The sequence below is a fragment of the Panthera uncia genome, chromosome C2 (genome assembly GCF_023721935.1).
Source record: "Panthera uncia isolate 11264 chromosome C2, Puncia_PCG_1.0, whole genome shotgun sequence".
Taxonomy (NCBI): Eukaryota; Metazoa; Chordata; class Mammalia; order Carnivora; family Felidae; genus Panthera; species Panthera uncia.
This window is the reverse complement of record NC_064810.1, coordinates 127,172,880-127,194,134: the sequence shown is the minus strand read 5'-3', so window position 1 is coordinate 127,194,134 and position 21,255 is coordinate 127,172,880. Positions and strand designations below refer to the sequence as shown.

The 21,255-nt window shown below is 36.8% G+C and overlaps 1 protein-coding gene across 4 annotated transcripts in view; it reads right to left on the bottom strand.

Moving 5' to 3' along the window:
- NPHP3 (nephrocystin 3) overlaps positions 1–21,255 on the bottom strand; it is a 43,492-nt gene that overhangs the window by 2,747 nt on the left and 19,490 nt on the right. For 3 of the 4 annotated variants that reach the window (XM_049629813.1, XM_049629811.1, XM_049629810.1), the window contains exons 10-24: positions 20,045–20,148; positions 18,703–18,817; positions 18,111–18,254; positions 17,544–17,641; positions 16,135–16,237; positions 15,644–15,726; positions 12,985–13,123; positions 11,176–11,340; positions 9,693–9,787; positions 8,569–8,691; positions 5,069–5,258; positions 4,669–4,910; positions 3,544–3,619; positions 1,752–1,879; positions 598–838 (exon numbers count right to left, since the gene is read on the bottom strand). In XM_049629813.1, the coding sequence (XP_049485770.1) occupies positions 598–838; positions 1,752–1,879; positions 3,544–3,619; positions 4,669–4,910; positions 5,069–5,258; positions 8,569–8,691; positions 9,693–9,787; positions 11,176–11,340; positions 12,985–13,123; positions 15,644–15,726; positions 16,135–16,237; positions 17,544–17,641; positions 18,111–18,254; positions 18,703–18,817; positions 20,045–20,148 (2,046 nt within the window). The remainder of the gene's footprint in view (positions 1–597; positions 839–1,751; positions 1,880–3,543; positions 3,620–4,668; positions 4,911–5,068; positions 5,259–8,568; positions 8,692–9,692; positions 9,788–11,175; positions 11,341–12,984; positions 13,124–15,643; positions 15,727–16,134; positions 16,238–17,543; positions 17,642–18,110; positions 18,255–18,702; positions 18,818–20,044; positions 20,149–21,255) is intronic. The other variant, XM_049629812.1, reaches the window with a different exon arrangement.

Sequence of the window (21,255 nt, the reverse complement as noted above, 5' to 3'; positions counted from 1 at the left end):
TGACCAGCAAGGGTCCCACAAGGTCTAAAGACCTTGTCTACACAGCTCTATAACTGCACTAAATAAAATGAAAGTGGACCTCTTTGGCTTTTTTTTGGGGGGGGGGGGGGGGGAACAGCTACAAAAACTCCCAAGTATCTCAGGCTAGATTCCTATGGCAAAAAATGGTTACATTTCATTGCAGGCAAAGAAAAGAAACAGTGAAATTTAAATGGTCACTTAATCACCTACAAAGATTACTCCTTCACCTCTGACAACTGGGTGATTTGTTATGTTTATGGCTGCTTAACACAGGAAACTTAATCATGGTTGAATTTTAGAACTTCTGAAATGTAAGTTCCATCCAATTAGAATGCTGATAAATGCATTTGTATTTGGAATGTATTTTAACAAAACCAGACCGGTATCTTAATTTAGTTAAGTCTGATATAATATTTTTTAATGTTTTACTCAGCTATTTGTTAAAAAAAATTAATCATGATTGAAAAGCTCAGAGAAAATAATCTATCCATCAGGAGACAAATTATTTAGCTGCCAGTAATTATGGCTTAATTGGTATGTTATAAAACACATGTAAGCATGTCAAGGATTACTTACCATTTTCTTATATAAGATTGCAAGGTGCTTCACTGTATAGGCCAAAGAAGGGTGATCAGGAGCTAATGCTCGCCTCCGAATGTCTAAAGCTCTTTCGTAAAGCTCTTCTGCTTTATCATACTGTTTCTTTTCATTGCACAGAGCTGCCAGATTATTTAAAGACTGGGCACAGTCTGGGTGATCTGGTCCTAGAACTCGCTCTCTCATTTCTAAGGACCGCTTCAGAAACTGGTCGGCTGTTCTATGAATAAAACCCCAAAATGGTTTAAATAACGTATTTGCTAGAAGTAAGAATCCTTAACCCTAAGTCAGGTGGAGAACTGAAGCATTTTAATTATTAAATCCAAGATAGTTAATAAAAAGCATTCGGTTAAAGTCCTCTCTCCCTCTTTCCTACCCCTCATCCCTTCCTGCCCTTTTCCAAAAATTAAAAATTATTTCCTGATAGTGTGAGGGCCTAAAGTATCTGGAATGATTGCCTCAGTTCTCCACTTGACTTCTAAAAAACAAACCCATAAATATTTTCCAGGACAAACTTCTGATACCTTTAAAACTATTAGACCTAACTCAAAAGATTTTGGTATTCACTCTTCCTTCCTTTGATGTTAGTACTAAATAATTTTTAATTCAAGAACCCCTTGTGAAGGAGACTAAAGATTTGTTATACTTTCCCCATATCCAAAGTATCAAATTTATTACAGTTTTCTGAAATCCAAGTTAGTCCAAAAACACTTCTTTTTTCAGAGTGTAAATATTAATGCCTTTTTGAGTCCTTTAAGTACAAATAAACTGAAGACCAAAACTAGCAGCCATCTATATTCTATTCTTTAATATCCCTTGGTGCCAGTTTCTTTTGTGAAGTCTCACATACAATACTGACACAAAACACTTTTCATAAACATAAAACATACTAGGGATGCTACAGATACTCTTTTTAGTAACTTTTTAGTTACTAAAGAAACAAAGTGACAGAAACAGTAGAGACTATGCCATGGTCTTTGTTAAGTGTGGCTATGTTCAGAACATACTGTACATGAAATCTGGCATGGTTTCTATCAATTTATTCTAGCTTGACTTGATAGAAACATAAACCAGCTTTTCATCTAAGAGACAAAACGGACACTTGTTTTCATAATTAACATCATGGTACTCACTCCAGGTTATTCTGAAGATAGTAGAGAACGCCAAGTTCATTGAGGGTCCGAGCATTGTCAGGGGTGTCCTTACCTAACGTGAGCTCTTCTAACTGTAGGGCTCGTCTACGTAAAAGGGCGAATCCATACTGAAATAAACACAAATTGATAATCATTACTAGGTAAGTGCAGTCTTTGATTCTGAAACACTATACTGGAGTCCTAAGAAATCCTGGCTCCTTTCGTTCCCTTTAAAGTAGATTACAATTATTTTAAGTTTCACACTGAATTAATCCAATGATTATTGAAAATGCACATACTTCCACATGGCATCACATTTTTAAATTCATTAAAAGTACCATTTTGTGAAACTGATGATGACGTATTTTAGCAAAGTGAACTGAGCCCCAAGTGCTTCAAAAAGGTCAGGACACAAAGTTAACCTGCAGATATTTACCAATCCCACTGCTAAACACTTAAACATCAGGTACTTAAACCGTATATACCACTTGCAAGTAGTAAACAAATAAATCCTGGAAATCAAATGCACAGTATAGTGAATACAGACAATAATCCTGTATTATAATCATGAAACTTGCTAAGAGATTAGATCTTAATTATTCCCACCACAAAAAAGAAATGATAATTACATGATAGGATAGAGGTGCTATCACTGCAATAGCAATAATATTACAATATATAATGTATCAAATTAACATGTACAACCTTAAATTTACAGTGTTATATGTCAAAAATATTTAATTAAAAATATACATAGCATTTGAAGTTAAAATAAACAGGCTATATTTAGATTTTATCAGCAGCTTAGAAAAATGAAAATATTTTTTTGTGTGTGTGCTCAAGGGTAAGAATTTCTATGCATTTGCATTTAGCATAATATATTAAAAATATCTTTTTTTTCCTTTAAAGAAAAGAAGCAGCTTTTAAGTCCATCTTCCAAAGTCTAACTTTCAAATGAACTTTATAGTTACACTTTTATTTTATTTTTTTAAAAATTTTTTTTTTAACGTTTATTTATTTTTGAGACAGAGAGAGACAAAGCATGAACGGGGGAGGGGCAGAGAGAGAGGGAGACACAGAATCGGAAGCAGGCTCCAGGCTCTGAGCTGTCAGCCCAGAGCCCGACGCGGGGCTCGAACTCACGGACCGCAAGATCGTGACCTGAGCTGAAGTCGGACGTTCAACCGACTGAGCCACCCAGGAGCCCCTATAGTTACACTTTTAAAAAAAGTAAAAAAAAAAAAATTATTTTCAATATTTATTGAGACATAATTGCCATAAAACATTGTGTGAGTTTAAGGTATACAACATGATGATATGAAATATGTATATACTGCAATATACTGTAATATATAGTTCCACTTTTTTTAAATGTTTCTTTTCTTTTTTTTTTTTTTTTGAGAGAGAGAGCACAAGCAGGGGAGGGGCAGAGAGAGAGGGGGACAGAAGATCTGAAGAGGGCTCTGCATTGACAGTAGTGAGCCCAATGTGGAGGCTTGAACTCATGAACTGTGAGATCGTGACCTGAACCGAAGTCAGACACGCAACAGACTGAGCCACCCAGGTGCCCCTAGTTCCACTTTTTAAAAGCCTGCTAAGTTGTACTTTCCAGTAATTCTAATACTTACGCAGGTATTATACATATAAGGAAAATGTTAATTAGTACTTTTATAGAAGTCAACTTAATATCTAAAGTTCTTAAATAGGTGAGGTGTATGCATCTATATTATGATATTCAGACATGCTCTTTTCTTCTGCTTCAAAGCACAACACAAAAGAAATATCTCATTACCGAGTTGCCTTTTCTCCTTGTAGCTTTCTGACGAATTTTAAAGGATTTTTTCCTAAAATGTTCAGCTTGTTCATATCTTAAAAAAAAAAAATAAAGTCAAACAGAAGAAACACATGTCCAATTTATCATATTTCAGGCAAATGAAAGCATTCCTTACCTAGTGTAAAGTTTTTGTTTTGGTTTTGGCTCTTAAATATAGCATAATTTCTAAAGATGACAGTCACACAGAATTAAAAATCTTTAACAAAAAACTTCATAAAACATAATCTAACAAAACAAACCTAGCTCTCCAAGTAGCTGACATTTAATAGATTTTTAACTGACTTAACTCACTTCAAATCTCTAAAGGATGACCTAACTAAATGAAAATCTAAAATTTTAGTTTGTTCTACCACCTTCTTCTGTATGTGCTAATTTCTGGTCAAATATAAATGTGAAATTCACAAAAAAATTGTGTGAAACAATACTTCTAGAAATTAAAAGAAAAAATTCCAGTATGTATCATTTACAATGGTGCGAAGAAAATGATTTCTGATAGAGGAAAAGATGACATTCAGTGGGTGCCTAATAGATATGAGACTTTTTATTACACCAGGGACTGGTAAACTTTTTCTGTAAAGGGCTAGATAGTAAATATTTTAGGTTTTATGCGCCATGTGGTCTGTTACAAATATAAAAATCTGTTAGTGAATCATGGAAGCAGCCGTGTGGAAGTTTATGGAAGCAGTCACATAAAATGTGCCTATGTTCCAATACAACCTTATTTACAAAACAAGGGGCCTTTTGGATTTGGCCTGTGGGCAATCGTTTGCTGCCCTGTGTTAGTAATACACTTAATATTACAAAGCCAGTCAATGAATGGGCCCAGATTTAAACCCGACTATACAACTCCAAAGTCCATGCTCTAGCCTGCACGCATCTTCAAATAGAGATGAATCTTGTGGTGCTAGTTTTCTGTTTACGCCACAAACACCCAAGAATGAGAATAATATTTGAACATGGTGGACTGAAAAGAATATAGGATAAGGAAAAGTACATAGCCACAAAACAAAGCTGAACACATAAGTACATCAAGAACTGTGACTCCCCATCATAAAACCAGAGTATTACTCATCTAAATCTTACTTATTTTGTTTCTGGTACAAAGTTGCAAGTGCCTCAAGTTCACGAGCAATATGTGGATGCTCCGCGCCGTAAGCATTTTCTGCGATTTCTAATGCTTGTTTATACAACTGTTCTGCATTGCCAAACTTCTTCCACTGCACGTACACACTCGCTAGTTGGTGGAGGGACTGAGCCACTCTTGGGTGATCTGGATCTAAAGCTGTTTCTCGAATTTCTAGAGACCTCTGCAAAGGCACCACAGCCTAGGAAAAAAAAGGGTTCAAGGCCAGGTAAAGTGAGTGAAATACCGTTAAGAGCTGCGATGTGATCAGCACAACAAATGAAAGCTGCACTAACTCCCAGGGAGGAGAGAAGAGCACACAGGAAAAACCCACAGTCTGTGATTCCTCGCTGAGCATACCTGACTAAGGAGGCCTAGATCCCTGAGAAATCGCCCCAGGGTTTCATAAAGATCCGCCAGGCAAATCATGTTCTCCTCGCCTTCCCAGTTTTTCTCGTGCTGCTTCAATGAATCAAAGTACTCTGCTGCCATTGCGCTTTTGTCTTTGCCAACAAACTGCCAATAACTCAGCAAGTCAGCAAAGTGTCCTCTGTTTCAACAAAAAACAGTAACTTAATGAAAATCAAACATTAAAACCCACTGTTGAGTGAAAGTGCCAGAATTCATATAAGCTACTGACGCTTTATTAGTAGGCAAGTGTAGTATAGAGAGAGGGAAAACTGTAGACTCCAACCTGCTAAGTCCACCGCTTCCTAGCTGTGTGGTCTTGAGCAGGTTGTCTGACCTCTTATACTCTGTCATCCTTATCTGCAGAAAGGGGTCATTGACACTACCTGCCTAAGGTGTTACTATAAGCAGATTATAGCACACAGCAAGTACTCCATAGTGCTGGCTGTTATCATTACCATCATTATGGTTACTCACCAGTGGAAATCTACCAGAATCCTTTCTAGACATTTCGTGATATGCAGTCAACTGCTAAATTCACCCAGATCATTATTTTAAATGATGGAAATTGGAACAGAAGAAACTAATGAAACACAGGCAACTGTCAGAATAGAAATACAAAAGTAAGCGTATTCATCTGGAGATGACATTAGTAGGATGGGAGAGCTGGCAAACTAAAGAGTAAATCTGATTTCAAAGGAATCATGATTTCAAAGGTTGGAATGGAGATCAGAAATAATTTAGGAGGTATAACAAAAAAATTTGAAAAGTTCACTTAGGAGCAAAACAAATTATGTAGCTATGTTAAGAGAAATGTCTGAGTTTCTAGGTAAGACAGTAACGTAAACTCCCATGAGGCTTAGAGGTCAGAAGCTTGATCGTGAAAAGGTGGTCTGGCCACTGGCAAATTCAAACATAACCAGAAGAGACAATACAATTTCTGAAAAGGGGTAATCCTTTCTTTAAATTTAACACCAGTCGGATTTTGTGGCGAGCCGGCCCAGAATCTGGTTTCAAGGCTATACTTTGAGATACCTGAGGGCCATGAAAGGCAGATGTCATGAACCACCTCCATGGGTGGTTTGGATTTAAACCTGCTTAAATGCAAGGGTAAGATAGAAAGGTATCTCAAGATCATTTCAGTTCTGATTTTTTAAAAACCGCAATATTCTTTTTTACTTTACCTCTTGGGAAAAGATCTCGTGGCAATTTGCAAATTGTCTTAAAATTTCTCCCAGTTTTTTTAAATTTCAGGTACCACTGAATCTGGACTTGTTTTTATAGGGTTTTTTTTCATTATTATTTTTAATTGTGCTATGTTTTATCCCTAGCACTTGGGGATACAATAAGTACTTGTTAGGTTAATGTAATGTGCTTATCAGCAGAGCTCAGCCCATAGTACACACAGCCTTCTTTCTGCTCATCTAAATTCTACAGCAGAATCCAATTTCATCCATCTTTCCAGGCCCGCTCAGATGTTCCTCTTTGCCAGCTGCTTTCTTCTCTAAATCCCACTTTTATTACAGCATTATCTTTTTTTTGTAATTTATTTATTTTTCAAGGCATAGTTGATAAACAACTATTAATTTCAGGTGTACAGCTACTGATTTGAAATATGTATATACAGAGTTCCCCCATCCCCAGTTTCACTTTCGGCAGTTTCAGTTACCAGTGATCAACCACAGTCCAGAAGTAGATGATCCTCCTTCTGACATATCATCAGGAGGTCAATAGTAGCCTAAGGCTACATCACAAGCCTACTCTATTCACCTCACTTCATCTCATACCATGTGGGCACTGTAACATCTCACATCATCACAAGAAGGGTCAGTCAGTCCAGGAAGATATTTTGAGAGAGAGAGGGACCACATTCACATAACTTTTAGTATAGTATAACTGTTATAATTGTTCTATTTTATTATTAGTTATTGCTGTTAATATCTTACTATGCCTAACTTATAAATTAAACTTAATTAAAATTAAATTAAAATTAACCATAGGTATGTATGTGCAGGAAAAAACATAATATATATAGGGCTTGGTACTATCTGTGACTTCAGGCATCCACTGGGGGTCTTGGAACATATCCCCCATGGAAAGGGGGTATTGCAAAATGATCACCACAATAAGTCTAATTAACATCTGTCCCTATTGCATGGTTACAGAATTTCTTTTCTTGTCATGAGAACTTTTAAGACCTACTTCTTTAGCAACTTTTAAAGATGCAGTATAGTATTATTAACTATATAGTCATCACGCTGTACATTACCTCCCCATGACTTAGTTATTTAATAACTGGAAGTCTATGCCTTTTGACTCCTTTCACCCACTTTAACCCCTTCCCTACCCTCTGCCTCTGGCAACCACCAATTTCTTCTCTGTATCAAGGGCATGTTTGGTTTTTGTTTTTTTTTTTTTGTAGATTCCAGATATAAGTGAGATCACACAGTATTTGTCTTTCTGACTTCTTTCATTTAGCAAAATGCCCTAAAGATCTGTCAGTGTTGTTGCAGATGGCAAGATTTCATTCTTTTTTATGGCTGAGTAACATTCCATTGTATGTATGTATATGAATGCACACACACACACACACACACACACACACACACACACACACATTTTCTTTATCCATTCATCTATCAATGGACACTTAGGTTGTTTCCATATCTTGGCTATTGTAAATAATGTTGCAATGGTGCACATATCTTTTCAGATTGTTGTTTTTGTTTTCTTCAGATATATACCCAGAAACGAAATTGCTGGATCATATCACAGTTCTATTTTTAATTTTTTGAGGAACCTCATACTGTTTTCCACAGTGGCTGCATCATTTTACATTCCCACCAACAGTGCACCAGGGTTCCCTTTTCTCTATATCCTCGCCAGCATTTGTTATCGCTTGTCTTCTTGATAACAGTCATTCTATAGGTGTGAGGTGATAGCTCAGTGTGGTTTTAATTTGAATTCACCCAATGATTACTGATGTTGAGCATCTTTTCATATGCCCGTTGGCTACATGTATCTCTTTTTTTTGAAAAATGTCTATTCAGATCCTCTGCCCATGTTTTAATCAGATTCTTGTTGTTATTGAGTTGTATGAGTTCTTAAATATTTTGAATGTTAATTCCTTTGCATATGTATGATTTGCAAATATTTTCTCTTATTCAGTAGGTTGCCTTTTCATTTTGTTTATGATTTCCTTTGCGGTGCAGAAGCTTTTTTAGTTTGATTTAGTTCCACTGGTTTATTTTGTTTTTGATGCTTTTGCTTTTTATGTCAGATTCAAGAAATCACCACCAAGACTGGCGTCAAGCAGTTACATACTGTTTTCTAGGAGTTTTATGGCTTAAGGTCTTAAAGCTAAATTAAAAATGCCATTTTTCTTTGTTACACCGATCAATTGTTTAAATCTGTTTTTCTGGGGAAAGATGTTCTACAAATAAGTTTCTTACCTTTTATAAAGGTTTTGAGACACAAAGAGATTGAGAAGGCAATCATGTAACTTCTGTTTACTTCCCTGCTGCTGAAAAAGCCAAGGGAGTTCATCTGTACTTCTCCAAGTCACTCGGTCCCGACTGTTAGAAGGGAAGAGACAACACTCAATAATACCTTCCAACAATGATATTGCCTCAAAAGGCAAATGGTGAAGGAAGAAAAATGTATTCTCTGACTCTTTAAGTGTAATTAAAAAAAATTTTTTTTTTTTGTTTTTAGTTTGAGAGAGAGAGAGAGAGAGAGAGAACACGTGAGCAGGAGAGAGGCAGAGGGAGAGAGAGAGAGAATCTTAAGCAGGCTCCATGCTCAGCACAGAGCCTGACATGGGGCCAGATCCCATGACTCTGCGACTATGACCTGAGCCAAAATTGAGTTGGATACTCAACTGCCTGAGCCACCCAGGTGCCCCTAAATATAATCTAATACTGAGAAAATTATGTCAAAATCAGAAACTCTGTCAATGTAACTAAGAAAATAAATAAAGTGATATTAGGACCATCAATCAAACTCTCAAGGTATTTTCTTAAAATTGAACTATTTAAAAAACTCTCAATCAACCCAAATATACACACATGGATATACACAGACACACATTTTTAAACTACTAAACTGGAATAAAATGATAATAATAAAATAACCCTACACTGATTTCATGTAAATCAATTTAAATCTTTAGCATAATATTAAAAGACTGACTTACATAATAATCTTTATAGTTCTTTTGACATTACCAGACTAGGGAGAATATTTAATGTTTTTTGTAATAATTAAAAAAATTTTTTTTATTTCAGAGAGAGAGAGAGTGAGTGAGCATGAATGGGGGAGAAGGGGCAGAGGGAAAGAGAGAGAATCACAAGCAGGCTCCCTGCTCAGTGTGGAGTACAACGCAGGGCTTGATCCCATGAACTGTGAGATCATGACCTGAGCCAAAATCAAAAGCCAGACACTCAATCAACTGAGCCAACTTATTATTACCTTTTAATAATTAAATTTTTATACATTAAGTTATAAGCTAAGGAAGAGAAATAAAGACACAAAGATAAAATGTGTTACAGAAGAACTATATGGATATTTATAATACCTTAACTGCATGGTAAAATAGTTGATTAGCTTTTGCCTGTATGAAGAAATAATGGTGGGATCTTCCATGTATTCCAGTCTCACTGTTTCCCAAGCCTGGAAAAAAAATAAAAAATACTGTAGTCTATTTTCTGTTAGTCACTGAATATCTAAAAATTAATTTATAAATAGGAATTTATAATTATTTCAATTTTATAGTTGTATAATACAGATGACATAAAAATATTTTAAAATTCAGCATACATTTATGTGATAAACTGACATGAGAATAAAAATCTCCTGGAGGCACCTAAAACACAATTTAATTCAAATTTCTAGTTAGTGCAGAAATGTGGAGTGAAAAAGTACTAAAAAGGAATTTATTTAAGCAATACACAATAAAAGAGAAAGATGAGCCTATGAGATCACAAACATTTCACACCTACAAATACAATGCAGCATACTCACATGAAAGACTTAACTTGCATTTGTATACACATAAATCAACCATGGCATTGCAGATGATAACAATTATACTAGTCAGTATTTCCTAAACATTCACTACTATGTGCTAGACATCATGTCTAGGACCTCATTTAGGGTCAAGGACCATCTCAACAAATTCTCTTCACATACCCTGTAGTAAGCTGGAAAAATCTACCCACAGCTTACCGAATTTACCCAAGGTTACACAGCTGTTAAACTGTGAAGAGCTGGATTGTGAACTGAGGCATACTGACTTACTGAGTCCAAGCTCTTGAAGCGTAAATAATTACACTAGCAATCAATGGAACATAAAATTGAAAAAAAAATTTTTTTTTCTCTTTTGGAAAGAAACTACTTTGTAAAGTACTGTAGTTCCTTTTTATCCCCAGGTTCACTTTCTGCAATTTCAGTTACCCATGGCCAAATGGGGTTTAAAAGCAGACACCCTTCTGATATTATGGTCAGAAGGTCAGTAGTAGCCCAAAGTTAGGTCCCAGTGCCTATGCCATTCACCTCACTCCATCTCATCATGTAGACATTTTATAATCTCAAGAAGGGTGACTGCAGTATAATAAGACATTTTGAGAGAGAAAGAGACAACATTCCCATAATTTTTAGTACAGTACATTGTTATAATTATTTTGTTTTATTATTAGTTATTGTTGTTAATCTCATACTGTCCCTAAATTATAAATTAAACTTTATCATGGGTAGGCACGTGTAAGGGAAAAAACATAGTTTATATAAGGTTCAGTACTATCCTGGTTTTAGGCATTCTCTGGGGTTCTTGGAATGTGTCTCCTACAGATAAGGGGGGGCTGTTGTAATAGCCATTTCATAAAGGTACTTTGTAAGAATAATAAATACTAGCCAAATTTTACACTTAACCTAAAATCATTGCAAAAGCAATTTTGTAATGCCAAATTTAAAATTTCAACTTTGTCTTATAATGGAAACACTTAAAATAGCATGGGATGTTGACATTTATAGTTAAAAAACCTTATTACAATAACATCTACCTGTAGATGCTGAAACTTGAGCAAGCCACAACCATAAGTCAACAAGCACATTTTGTGTAAACTGTGAATGAGGGAGGTCAAGACAGCCCAGGACAGCTCAGGGTAGAGTTCCATCAATTCTGATTCACTCACACCATTGTGACTAACATTTATGAGGCAGAGAATCTAGGTAGAGAAGTGAATTAACAATGATCACCTCTGTAAGTAACAAAAAGCCATTAAAAGGTTATTAACTTCTTATTCAAACTTATTGTTCAAATGATTTAATAAAGAAACAGATTTCTTAGAATAAAACATACTTTCCAAAAGCCATTAATCAAGAATAAGATAGTGTATATAGTAAATCTAGCATGCCAAAAATAACACACAGAAACAAGTTTGAGGAGAATTAAAGCCTCAGGAAACAGATTAAAACTAATGACAAAGTTCCAGTTTTGGGACAATGGTAGAAGAAAATAGTTCTTTTACTATAGATGCCTGTTAATAGAAGACAACATATAACAAAACATCTCTAAAAGTACAGCTGAACCTACGAAAAAGAAATCCCCCAGGTGCCAGAAGTGAATAGGAAAGTGAACATCAGAGGGCTAAGGGCTGGAGCTGCTATCCCTGGGGGAGGTGGGGATCCAGGACAGGCAACCTTCCCAGTAACTCAAATGCTTGGGTTTTCACACCCACAGCAGGGATGGAAGGTGAGCCCTTAAACCCGGTAAGGGGAGGAGTTGGAACTAGAAAGCTTCCCAACACCAGGGATCCAAGAGCTGTACCCTCAGTGAAGAGGTGCATGAGAAAACATCATCCCACAGACCAACCATATATGAAAGCTTACTTTAAAGCTCTAATAGTTAAGACACCATGGTATTGGCAAGGAATGAGCAAAACTGGAACAGAAGAGCTCAGAAAACAAAGTCATGTTAATTTGTGAGTGTGATATCCAAATTAGCAGAAAAGATGTACTCCAGAAAAATGAGGGGTGCCTGGATGGCTCAGTCAGTTAAGCGTCCAAGTTCAGCTCAGGTCATGATTTCGCAGTCTGAGAGTTCGAGCCCCTCGTGGGGCTCTGTGCTGACAGCTTGGAGCCTGGAGCCTGCTTTGGATTCTGTGTCTCCCTCTCTCTCTGTCCCTCCCCCACCCATGCTCTGCCTCTCTCTTTCAAAAATAAACATAAAAAAAAAAAAATGAAAAGTTAGCTAACCATATGATAAAAGATTAAAAAGTAGATTCCTTCCTCACACAATAAACAAAAATAAATCCTCAAGATAAGGACTTACACAGGAAGAACAACACTGTAAAATATTTTAAAGGGAAAAAAAATACACAGGAGAACATTTTTATGATAACAAAAGATTTTTTTTTGACAATAAAAGATTTTTAAAATAAGATATAACAGGCATAGGCCATAAAATAAACTGTTGATAAATCTGACTTCATCAAAATAAAACTTTGTACAATGAATGATACCAAAAAGTTAAGACAAGAAACAAATAGGAAGAAGGAATTAATTTACAAACTCTGCAAAAAAGAGGATTTGTATTTAGCGACTCAATTAAAACTCAAGTAAAAAGGCTTGGATCAGCAAACCACATAAAAGGAGACAGGAATCACTAATAAACATGAACAGATGAAAAATCTCAATGATCATGAGGAAAATGCAAGTTTCTTGAGATACCATTTCTGGCCACAAGCACACTATGGTAGCCAGCATTCCTGTAGATGCTTGAAACATATTTAAGCACACATTTAAAAATAATTACTATTTACTTCAATTCACACATAAATGCAAACTTCTATGAGTTTATTACCCTTTACCTGTTTCATGAGTTCTTTATCCATATCATTTGCCAGGGACTCCTGGATAGATCGCAGAGCAAGTCTGTATAATGAAATAGTATCTTGACACTGGAAACACTGATGAAGGATTTTATCTAAATTGCCTGCTCTCCCAGCACTGTTGGAATTGAGAATAGGTTTAATTTCTTACAGACAGCCAACATCTGTGAAAAATCTAGGGTAGATAAAAACAACGTGGTCTCTATTTTTTATACTTCAACTGATTAACAGAAATTCAACAAAACATTATATAGGAAAATGGTAGTTTTATGGGGCTGCCAGCATCATCAAGTTTATTTTAGTATACAGTTTAACTCGATGCAGTGAACACGTGCTGGGGACTTACTATATGTCAAGCAATTACTGCACATTATGGAACACAGAAATGAGTAAGACAGGCTACCTACATACAGGAAGCAGGAAAAGAATTATAAGTAAGTGTTATTAGTTAGCGATGCAAATTAAATTTGTTTAGAGCCAGGATTCAGAAAATATCAGGCTAAGAAAATCGGAAAATAGGGTGGTTTTAAAATATTACACAATATTTACCAATAGTTTCTTTTTTCAATATGAAGATATAGAAAGAGAAGAAGAAAAAAAAGGTCTAGAGTCTAATTAGACCTTCTAAAGGTCTAATTTGAGATTTCTTTCTAAGTCAGCATGAAGCCATTTGAGATTTCTTTCTAAGTCAGCATGACTGTACATAAACTTTACTTAAACCAAAAGCCTGATTTATGGCTCACAAAATATTCATTGTACCTCGCCTTATAAACAAGTAGCCTAAAGGAAAGCCATCTTGTCCTTAAGATGTCAATCAATGCTCCTACACTCTGCATTCTGACATTAAAACTCATGATTCCTGCCTATGTTAATCCATAATTTTTTGAGCTTTCACAAGATGCAAAAACAGTATATAACCCTGTAAAAACTGTTCATTCTTCAGAGCACTTTCTTTCCTGTGAAGATCATGTTTCCTAGGGAAGGTGTCCTACTGCGGGCTCGAATAAAACTCTCTTGGGGCACCTAGGTGGCTCAGTTGGTTAAGTGCTGGACTCTTGATTTCGGCTCAGGTTATGACTCATGGTTCGTGAGTGGTTCATGAGTTCGAGCCCCACATCAGGTTCTGTGCTCAGAGCGTGGAGCCTGCTTTGGATCCTCTGTCTCTCTCCCTCTATCCCTCCCCAACTTGTTCTCTCTCTCTCAAAAATAAATAAATGTTAAACTTTAAGAGATTCTAAAAGGTTTGTTCATCTTGTGTCAACACTCTTAAAATAGCTAAATTCAATAAATGTTATGAAATGTGTGGAAAGGGTCTCACGCTCTTGAACCATACTTCTGCAAGCTGTTGATGTTCACAGTGGCCAGATGGACTGCCAAAACTGAAAACAGTGGGAATATCATGGGCAATTCAAAATTTTAGAAGATGTTTTTGTTTCCAATTTGGTGCTCAAGATGGGAATGTGGAATTAAGAGACATGAGTACCAGGGGCACCTGGGTGGCTCAGTTAAGCATCTGACTTTGGCTCAGGTCATGATCTCATGGTGTGTGAGTTCGAGCCCCACACTGGGCTCCTTGTGGAGCATGGAGCCTCCTTGAGAACCTCTCTCTCTCACCCTCTCTCGCTGCCCCTCTCCCACCCATGCTTTCTCTCTCTCAAATAAACATTAAAAAAAAGAGAGAGAGAAGAGTACTAGATTCAGTGTCTAGAATATGAGCTGTACTAGGATTACCATCTATTGTGATGATCATCAGAACCATATTCATCTTTTTTACCTCTGGTTGTGAAGAGTCGAAGTAAGTTGAGACTGTACTGAAGAAGAAATGTAGTTACACTTTGTAAGGCTTACCTAAAGGGAAATGACTAATGGATATCATGGATATTTGTTTAAAAAAATTTTTTTTAATGTTTATTTAAGTTTGAGAGATAGAGACAGAGAGAGAGAGAGAGAGAGAGGGAGAGAGAGAGAGAGAGAAACAGAGCATGAGCCAGGGAGGGGCAGAGAGAGGGAGACACAGAATGTGAAGCAGGCTCCAGGCGCTGGGCTGTCAGCACAAAGCCTGACACAGGGCTTGAACTCATGAGCTGTGAGATCATGACCTGAGCCAAAGTCGGACGCATAACTGACTGAGCCACCCAGGTGCTTCAACTAATGAATATCTGATATAGAAGAATCCATTTTAGGATGAAAGGTTTATCAGGATTTTAGAACACAGACAATGAAAAATTCCTACATACCTACCTATTAATATTTAAGGATACCTGAAATAACATTTGTTTGCCTCAGTTGCCTGTCATTTTCCCAAAGCTAGGGGCCTCAAGCAAGTGACAAGAAACACTCATGGACCCCAAATAAGAGCAAAGATGGCCTTCTGTGGCAACCCCCAGTAGGGATACGGTAAGCGTGATGAAAATTAGACAACTATATCCAACAAGTTATTATAATTCATGGGCTATCATCAATCTGCAGTCGCGAGTCACATTCTCACAGGGTGTTAGTGTCTCTGTTAGAATCAACAGAATCTGATATGAGTGGCACAAGAGATTGTCGCAGTGATCAGCTCTCGGTTTCCCAAGACAAGGAAGCAGTCTGCGGCAAACACCAGACATGCAGTTCATGTAAGCTCGCCACCACTTACCGCGCCATCACTTTGCCGAAAAGGGTGACATAAAGGGCATTGCAGGTTGTAGCAGAACGACAGTGTCGCTCTAGCTTCTTCTCCTGTACCAGTTTACCAAAACACAAAACAGACAAACAAAAACAAAACCACCCTGGAATTAAGCGGTCTTTACTATGGAGCTGTCAACAAATATCCCTGGCAGAAATGACATGGCTCCTGCCATCAGTGGCATCACTGCCATATGGTGGGGACCGCAGATGCGGTTGGAATGCATATGTTCTTCTGCCTTTAAAAACACCTGGTTAATAAAGTAAAACTTAAGCCCCAAAAGGTTTTTATTGCTCCTTCTATATTTGTTAGTTTAAGAGCAAATGCATTTAACAATTATTAAGACTCCAATTTCTCTTAACACAATAGAGAGTTCCTACGTTGAATTTTAAGTCTTATATAAGGTGTCTTATAGGACAGTCGATAGAGAGTAAAAGAGCAGTAAAATTAAAAACACTTACCTGCTCTTTACTCAATTTAATGTCCATAGAGCGGCATTCTGCAATTATAATAGATTTTGCATCCTTTGGATTTAGAGGATCAAGATGAAGTGTAGGCCACAACCTTTTATTTAAAGGAAAAAAAATGAAATTCTCTTCTAATACAACTAAAGCTGTAATCTACCCAAACACAAGTCAAAATCCATTACAAGAATTAATTTTTTTAATTTATTTTTATTTTTATTTTATTTTTTAGAAGATTGATTTTAACTTTTTTTTTTTTTAACGTTTATTTATTTTTTTTTTTTGAGACAGGGAGAGACAGCATGAACGGGGGAGGGTCAGAGAGAAAGGAAGACACAGAATCTGAAACAGGCTCCAGGCTCTGAGCTGTCAGCACAGAGCCCGACGTGGGGCTCAAACTCATGGACCGCGAGATCATTACCTGAGCCGAAGTCGGATGCTTAACCGACTGAGCCACCCAGGCGCCCCAAGAGTTAATTTTTTATATTGCCTTTGTAATACCAGCAAAACTAATCTCTGTTAATCTTATTAGGTAATATTTGATTCTTTTCTAACATGCGTATCATTAGTTTCAGCAATTAATCCCAACAAAGACTTCTATTTTTTTAATTATTATTATTGTTTTCATGTTTATTTTTGAGAGAGAGAGAAGAGAGGCAGAGCGCAAGCAGGGGAGGGACAGAGAGAGAGGGAGACACAGAATCCAAAGCAGGCTCCAGGCTCTGAGCTGTGAGTACGGAGCCGATGTGGGGCTCGAGCTCACGAACCATGAGATAATGACCCGAGCTGAAGTCGGACGCTTAACCGACTGAACCACCCAGGCGACCCCAACAAGACTTTTAAATAGTGTATACATTAGGCAGCAAAGTGGTAGAACATTTCCAGCTCTATGTTCTATACTATTAATAAAACTAAACATAGGTATTATATTCGTGCCTATGAAGATAGTACAAGATAGCGTTTGTCCACAAATTTCTCGTAATCCGATTGGAATTTAATCATCCTGCAACATGCATTCTCAATTTTCTCATCTGTAAATTTAACTGCCTGCTAGCCATCACTACTTGGAGCTACACCTGGCAACTCAAATCAACCATGTCCAAAAACGAAACTTCTAACCTGTCCTCCACAAACCTTCCCCATTTCAGTTCACAGAGCCACAATTTACTTGATTTCCCAAGTCAGAAACTTGGGGGCCGTTCAGCTTTCCCCTCCTTGACATCCCAGATCTAGCCTCCCACCAAATCCTATAGATTGTATCTTTCTCTTGAATTCATCCACTTCTCCCTATCCTCACTGCCACTTATATGAAAAACATAAAAACACAAACACGTATCTTTTAAAACCTTTCCTTGTTTGTACTTAAAACACTTCAGTAATCTGAAAGAGCTAAAGTTAGGTCATACCTCCATGCTGGAGGGCATGTTTCCACATTCACAGAAACAATTACTCTTACATTCACTGGCAGTGGATCTATCAGCCATTTCATGTGTTTTTCCACTTGCTTAAAATATAAAAACAAAATTCATTCTATTAATTCAAAATATTTCAAAACAACCCAATAATAGCTCCCCAAGTAAGATGAAATTCTCATTACATCTCTCATTATTATCGAGGATAAAATCTTTTTTTTTTTGGATGATCTCAGAATATTAAAAGACAAGTGGCAAAATACTATTATTACTGACACAAGTTCTGGATACTTAAGGAAATGTCCAGGCCCTAAAAGTATGTCAAAACAAACAAATTTGTTAATTGGTGAATTCAATTGGTCTTTCCAATAAAATACTAGTGTCTACTGGCATACAGAACATTTTTTATCCACATGCTTCCTCCCTAGAAATTAAGCAGAAATAACAGAACCAACATCAACATTTTCTTCTCATAAACATATTTAAATGCCTGCTATAGCCATTACTGATATTTTTGTTTCTTTCTGAGAGTATCATTAGGTTACAAAGTGAAAACAGTACCTGAACTTGATCTATAGAATCAATAATGATGATGATACTGCCTTGATGACGGGCAGAGAGTTTTTCTAGCCAACGTGGAAATTCTTCTAGAAGCTTAGCAGGATCCAGTGTCAGAGCAGATACTGACCAAGAGTGCTGCATCAACTACAAGATGAAAACACATACAAATTAAAGTAGTTGCATGTTATCACAGTTGGTGGGAAATTTCTATCCCTACTTTTTAAACCAAACTTGAGTAACCAAGAGGACCCAACTGCATCGAGTATTATTTTTAACTTTCTACAAATCCAAAACAAATGGGTAATATTGAAAATTGAAAATCATTGGGTACTTGGCCCCAACGATTTCTGATCCTAAATAAAAATTCTGATAGTTCTGTGGGGCGCCTGGGTGGCTCAGTCAGTTGAGTATCATCTCTTGATTTTGGCTCAGGTTATGGCCTTATGCTTCTGTTCATGAGATCAAGCTGCATGTCAGGCTCTGGGCTGATAGCATGGAGCCTGCTTGGGTTTCTCTTTCTCCCTCTCTCTCTCAAAATAAATAAATAAACATCAAAAAAATTCTGGTAATTCCAAATCATGCCATATTATACCTTTAGAGTTAGCCGTTTAATAATCAATGAAGGCTCTGAGCTGGTTGACATGGGCCTTCCCACAAAATGAGAAAGAATTAGCGTGTTAGGGGAATTCTTCTGTTGCAACTGAATCCTGAAAGAAAAAGACCTTTTATAAGACTGATAAAACTCATTTGTTATCAATACAAAAAAGAATTCACAATGCATTAAACATCAAATGCTACCTAGCTCTCAGCAATCACCTATCATTCACTTTTGAATAAACACGGGAGATTTCCATCTTTACTCCACTTTTAGATTGTTTTAAATAAACCTTTAAAAATTATAGGTTCATTTTAATTAAAAATTGATATTAAATAATGGAAACCAACATAGTGTACACTTGAAGTTAAAGTATTAGTGAAATGAGCATTAACCTTTAACTAAAAATATATTAGAGGAAAAAAGGAAGTTTCTTTGCTAGGTAGAAAAATATTATTTTCTAAAAAAATATTATTTTCCACTAAATAAAAGGGCAGTAAAAAGGAAACAACACATGCTAATTCTTCAATGTAAATCATAATTATGAAAGAAAATATTCTAATTGTTTTTAAATAATGGGAACTAAAATGAAAGTAAAAGAGAGTTTATCAGCGTCTATAACCCTTAGTCCCTAATTTGAAGAATGACTTTACATTCATAATACAAGTCATCCTTTATTTTGTTTTTGTTTTTTTAACGTTTATTTATTTTTGAGACAGAGAGAGACAGAGCATGAACGGGGGAGGGGCAGAGAGAGAGGGAGACACAGAATCGGAAGCAGGCTCCAGGCTCTGAGCCATCAGCCCAGAGCCCGACGCGGGGCTCGAACTCACGGACTGCAAGATCGTGACCTGAGCTGAAGTCGGACGCTTAACCGACTGAGCCGCCAAGGCACCCCAAGTCATCCTTTATTTTGATGTACTTTATGACTTATTTCACTCTAAACAGTCTGTCTTTGTCTTATTTGAAATATTAAAATCCCAATGAAACTTTTAAGATGAAGCTGATAACTGAAAACAAAGGCACATCCCCTGTAGAATTCACCTAATTCTATTCCACACTGACCACTCCCTCACACAGCACGTGCTTGGCTGTGACCCACATAATTAATATAAACAATCACAAATGCTCAAATTTCCAATTCCTTTCTCATTCTGTATTCTAACATCCAAATTGTACACACTTCGGGGCATGAATCTATTATTTTATACGTTTTTGCTTTTTTTAATGTTTAGTACAGACCATGCAGGAAGGCAGGCAGGCAATAATACATTTTGTTGAATGAGTTCAGTAATTCGAATGATGACAATGGTAACAGTGTAATTGCACTGCATCATACCACTTTGATAAAAGAAGGGACTTTCCAGAACCTGGTCCTCCAGATACAAGAAGGGGTGGAATTGGTGCTGGTGCCGCCACTAGATCATTAAGCCGTTGGTAATACTAGAAACAAAAATGAATTTAAATTGCAAGGAAGCATACACCTCTTATAATACTAGAGTCAACTTCTGATCATCCTCTGAAATCATTAGAGAAAAGCTGCATGAGAAAATGAAATCTACTTTTAGTCAACAGCATCCTCATAATTGCTTATTTTTATGGCTGGTTAAATATGCCCAAAATAGTAAACTAAGAATGAGTCCCAATTTTTTCTACACATAGTGCTGCTATAAATTAACGGATGAGAGACAACACTTAAGATCCCCATTGGGTTTTACAACATTCAGGTTTTGCAGAATGCTGCAGGAAGGCCAATGTTTTATCCTGTATTCCCTAAACCACAGAAAGTATCACAGAAGGCTTTGAGGGAGTCAGCAGGCATCCTCAGTCTGCTGGTCAGAAGAACACCATCCTACACACCCCCACGGTTTCCAGAGATTTCTGAAAATGGGTCCGAACAAGAGCAGTTTTGTGTGGGCCCTTTATCTGAGTCTCCCAACCTGCCACGGAGAATCAGGTTAGGACAGACTGCCTACCTGAGATCTTTCTGAAATTAAGTGAGCTCTCGGCAAAGTCCAAGAACCCATATATCTCAGGCTTTCCCCAGACACTAAAAAGTTGTTCAGAGATAAAAAGGCCACACTCAGAAAACCAAAATACCTCAGTATTTACTGGGGACTTGGCAAAGTTATCTTGGGGGTTGAGATGTTATTAAATGTACCAGTGGTCTAAATGACAGCAGATAAGGAATTAAAAGAATTTGTAATAAGTAGCTTGTGGTTAGCTTTAGGGAAGCAGACATTTCTAACAACTACAATAAGTTACTATTTGGTATAGTTTTTCAATCAATTTTTGTTTGCCATATTATGAACACAGAATATATTCCCCAGGAACTCAAATTATTCTGATAGCAATGGTGCGTCTCAAAAAGCAAAAGACTTCATTGATTTAGAACCCTGTAAATCCTAACAACTTAGTTCATGTTCCCACATAAAGCCCATTTATAAAACCATGGTTCCCAAGTTCAGACTACTTGCCATAGAAGAAAGAGCATAGGATTAGGAGCCAGAAGATCTAGGTTCAAATCCCAGACCTGCAGTCTACTCCATG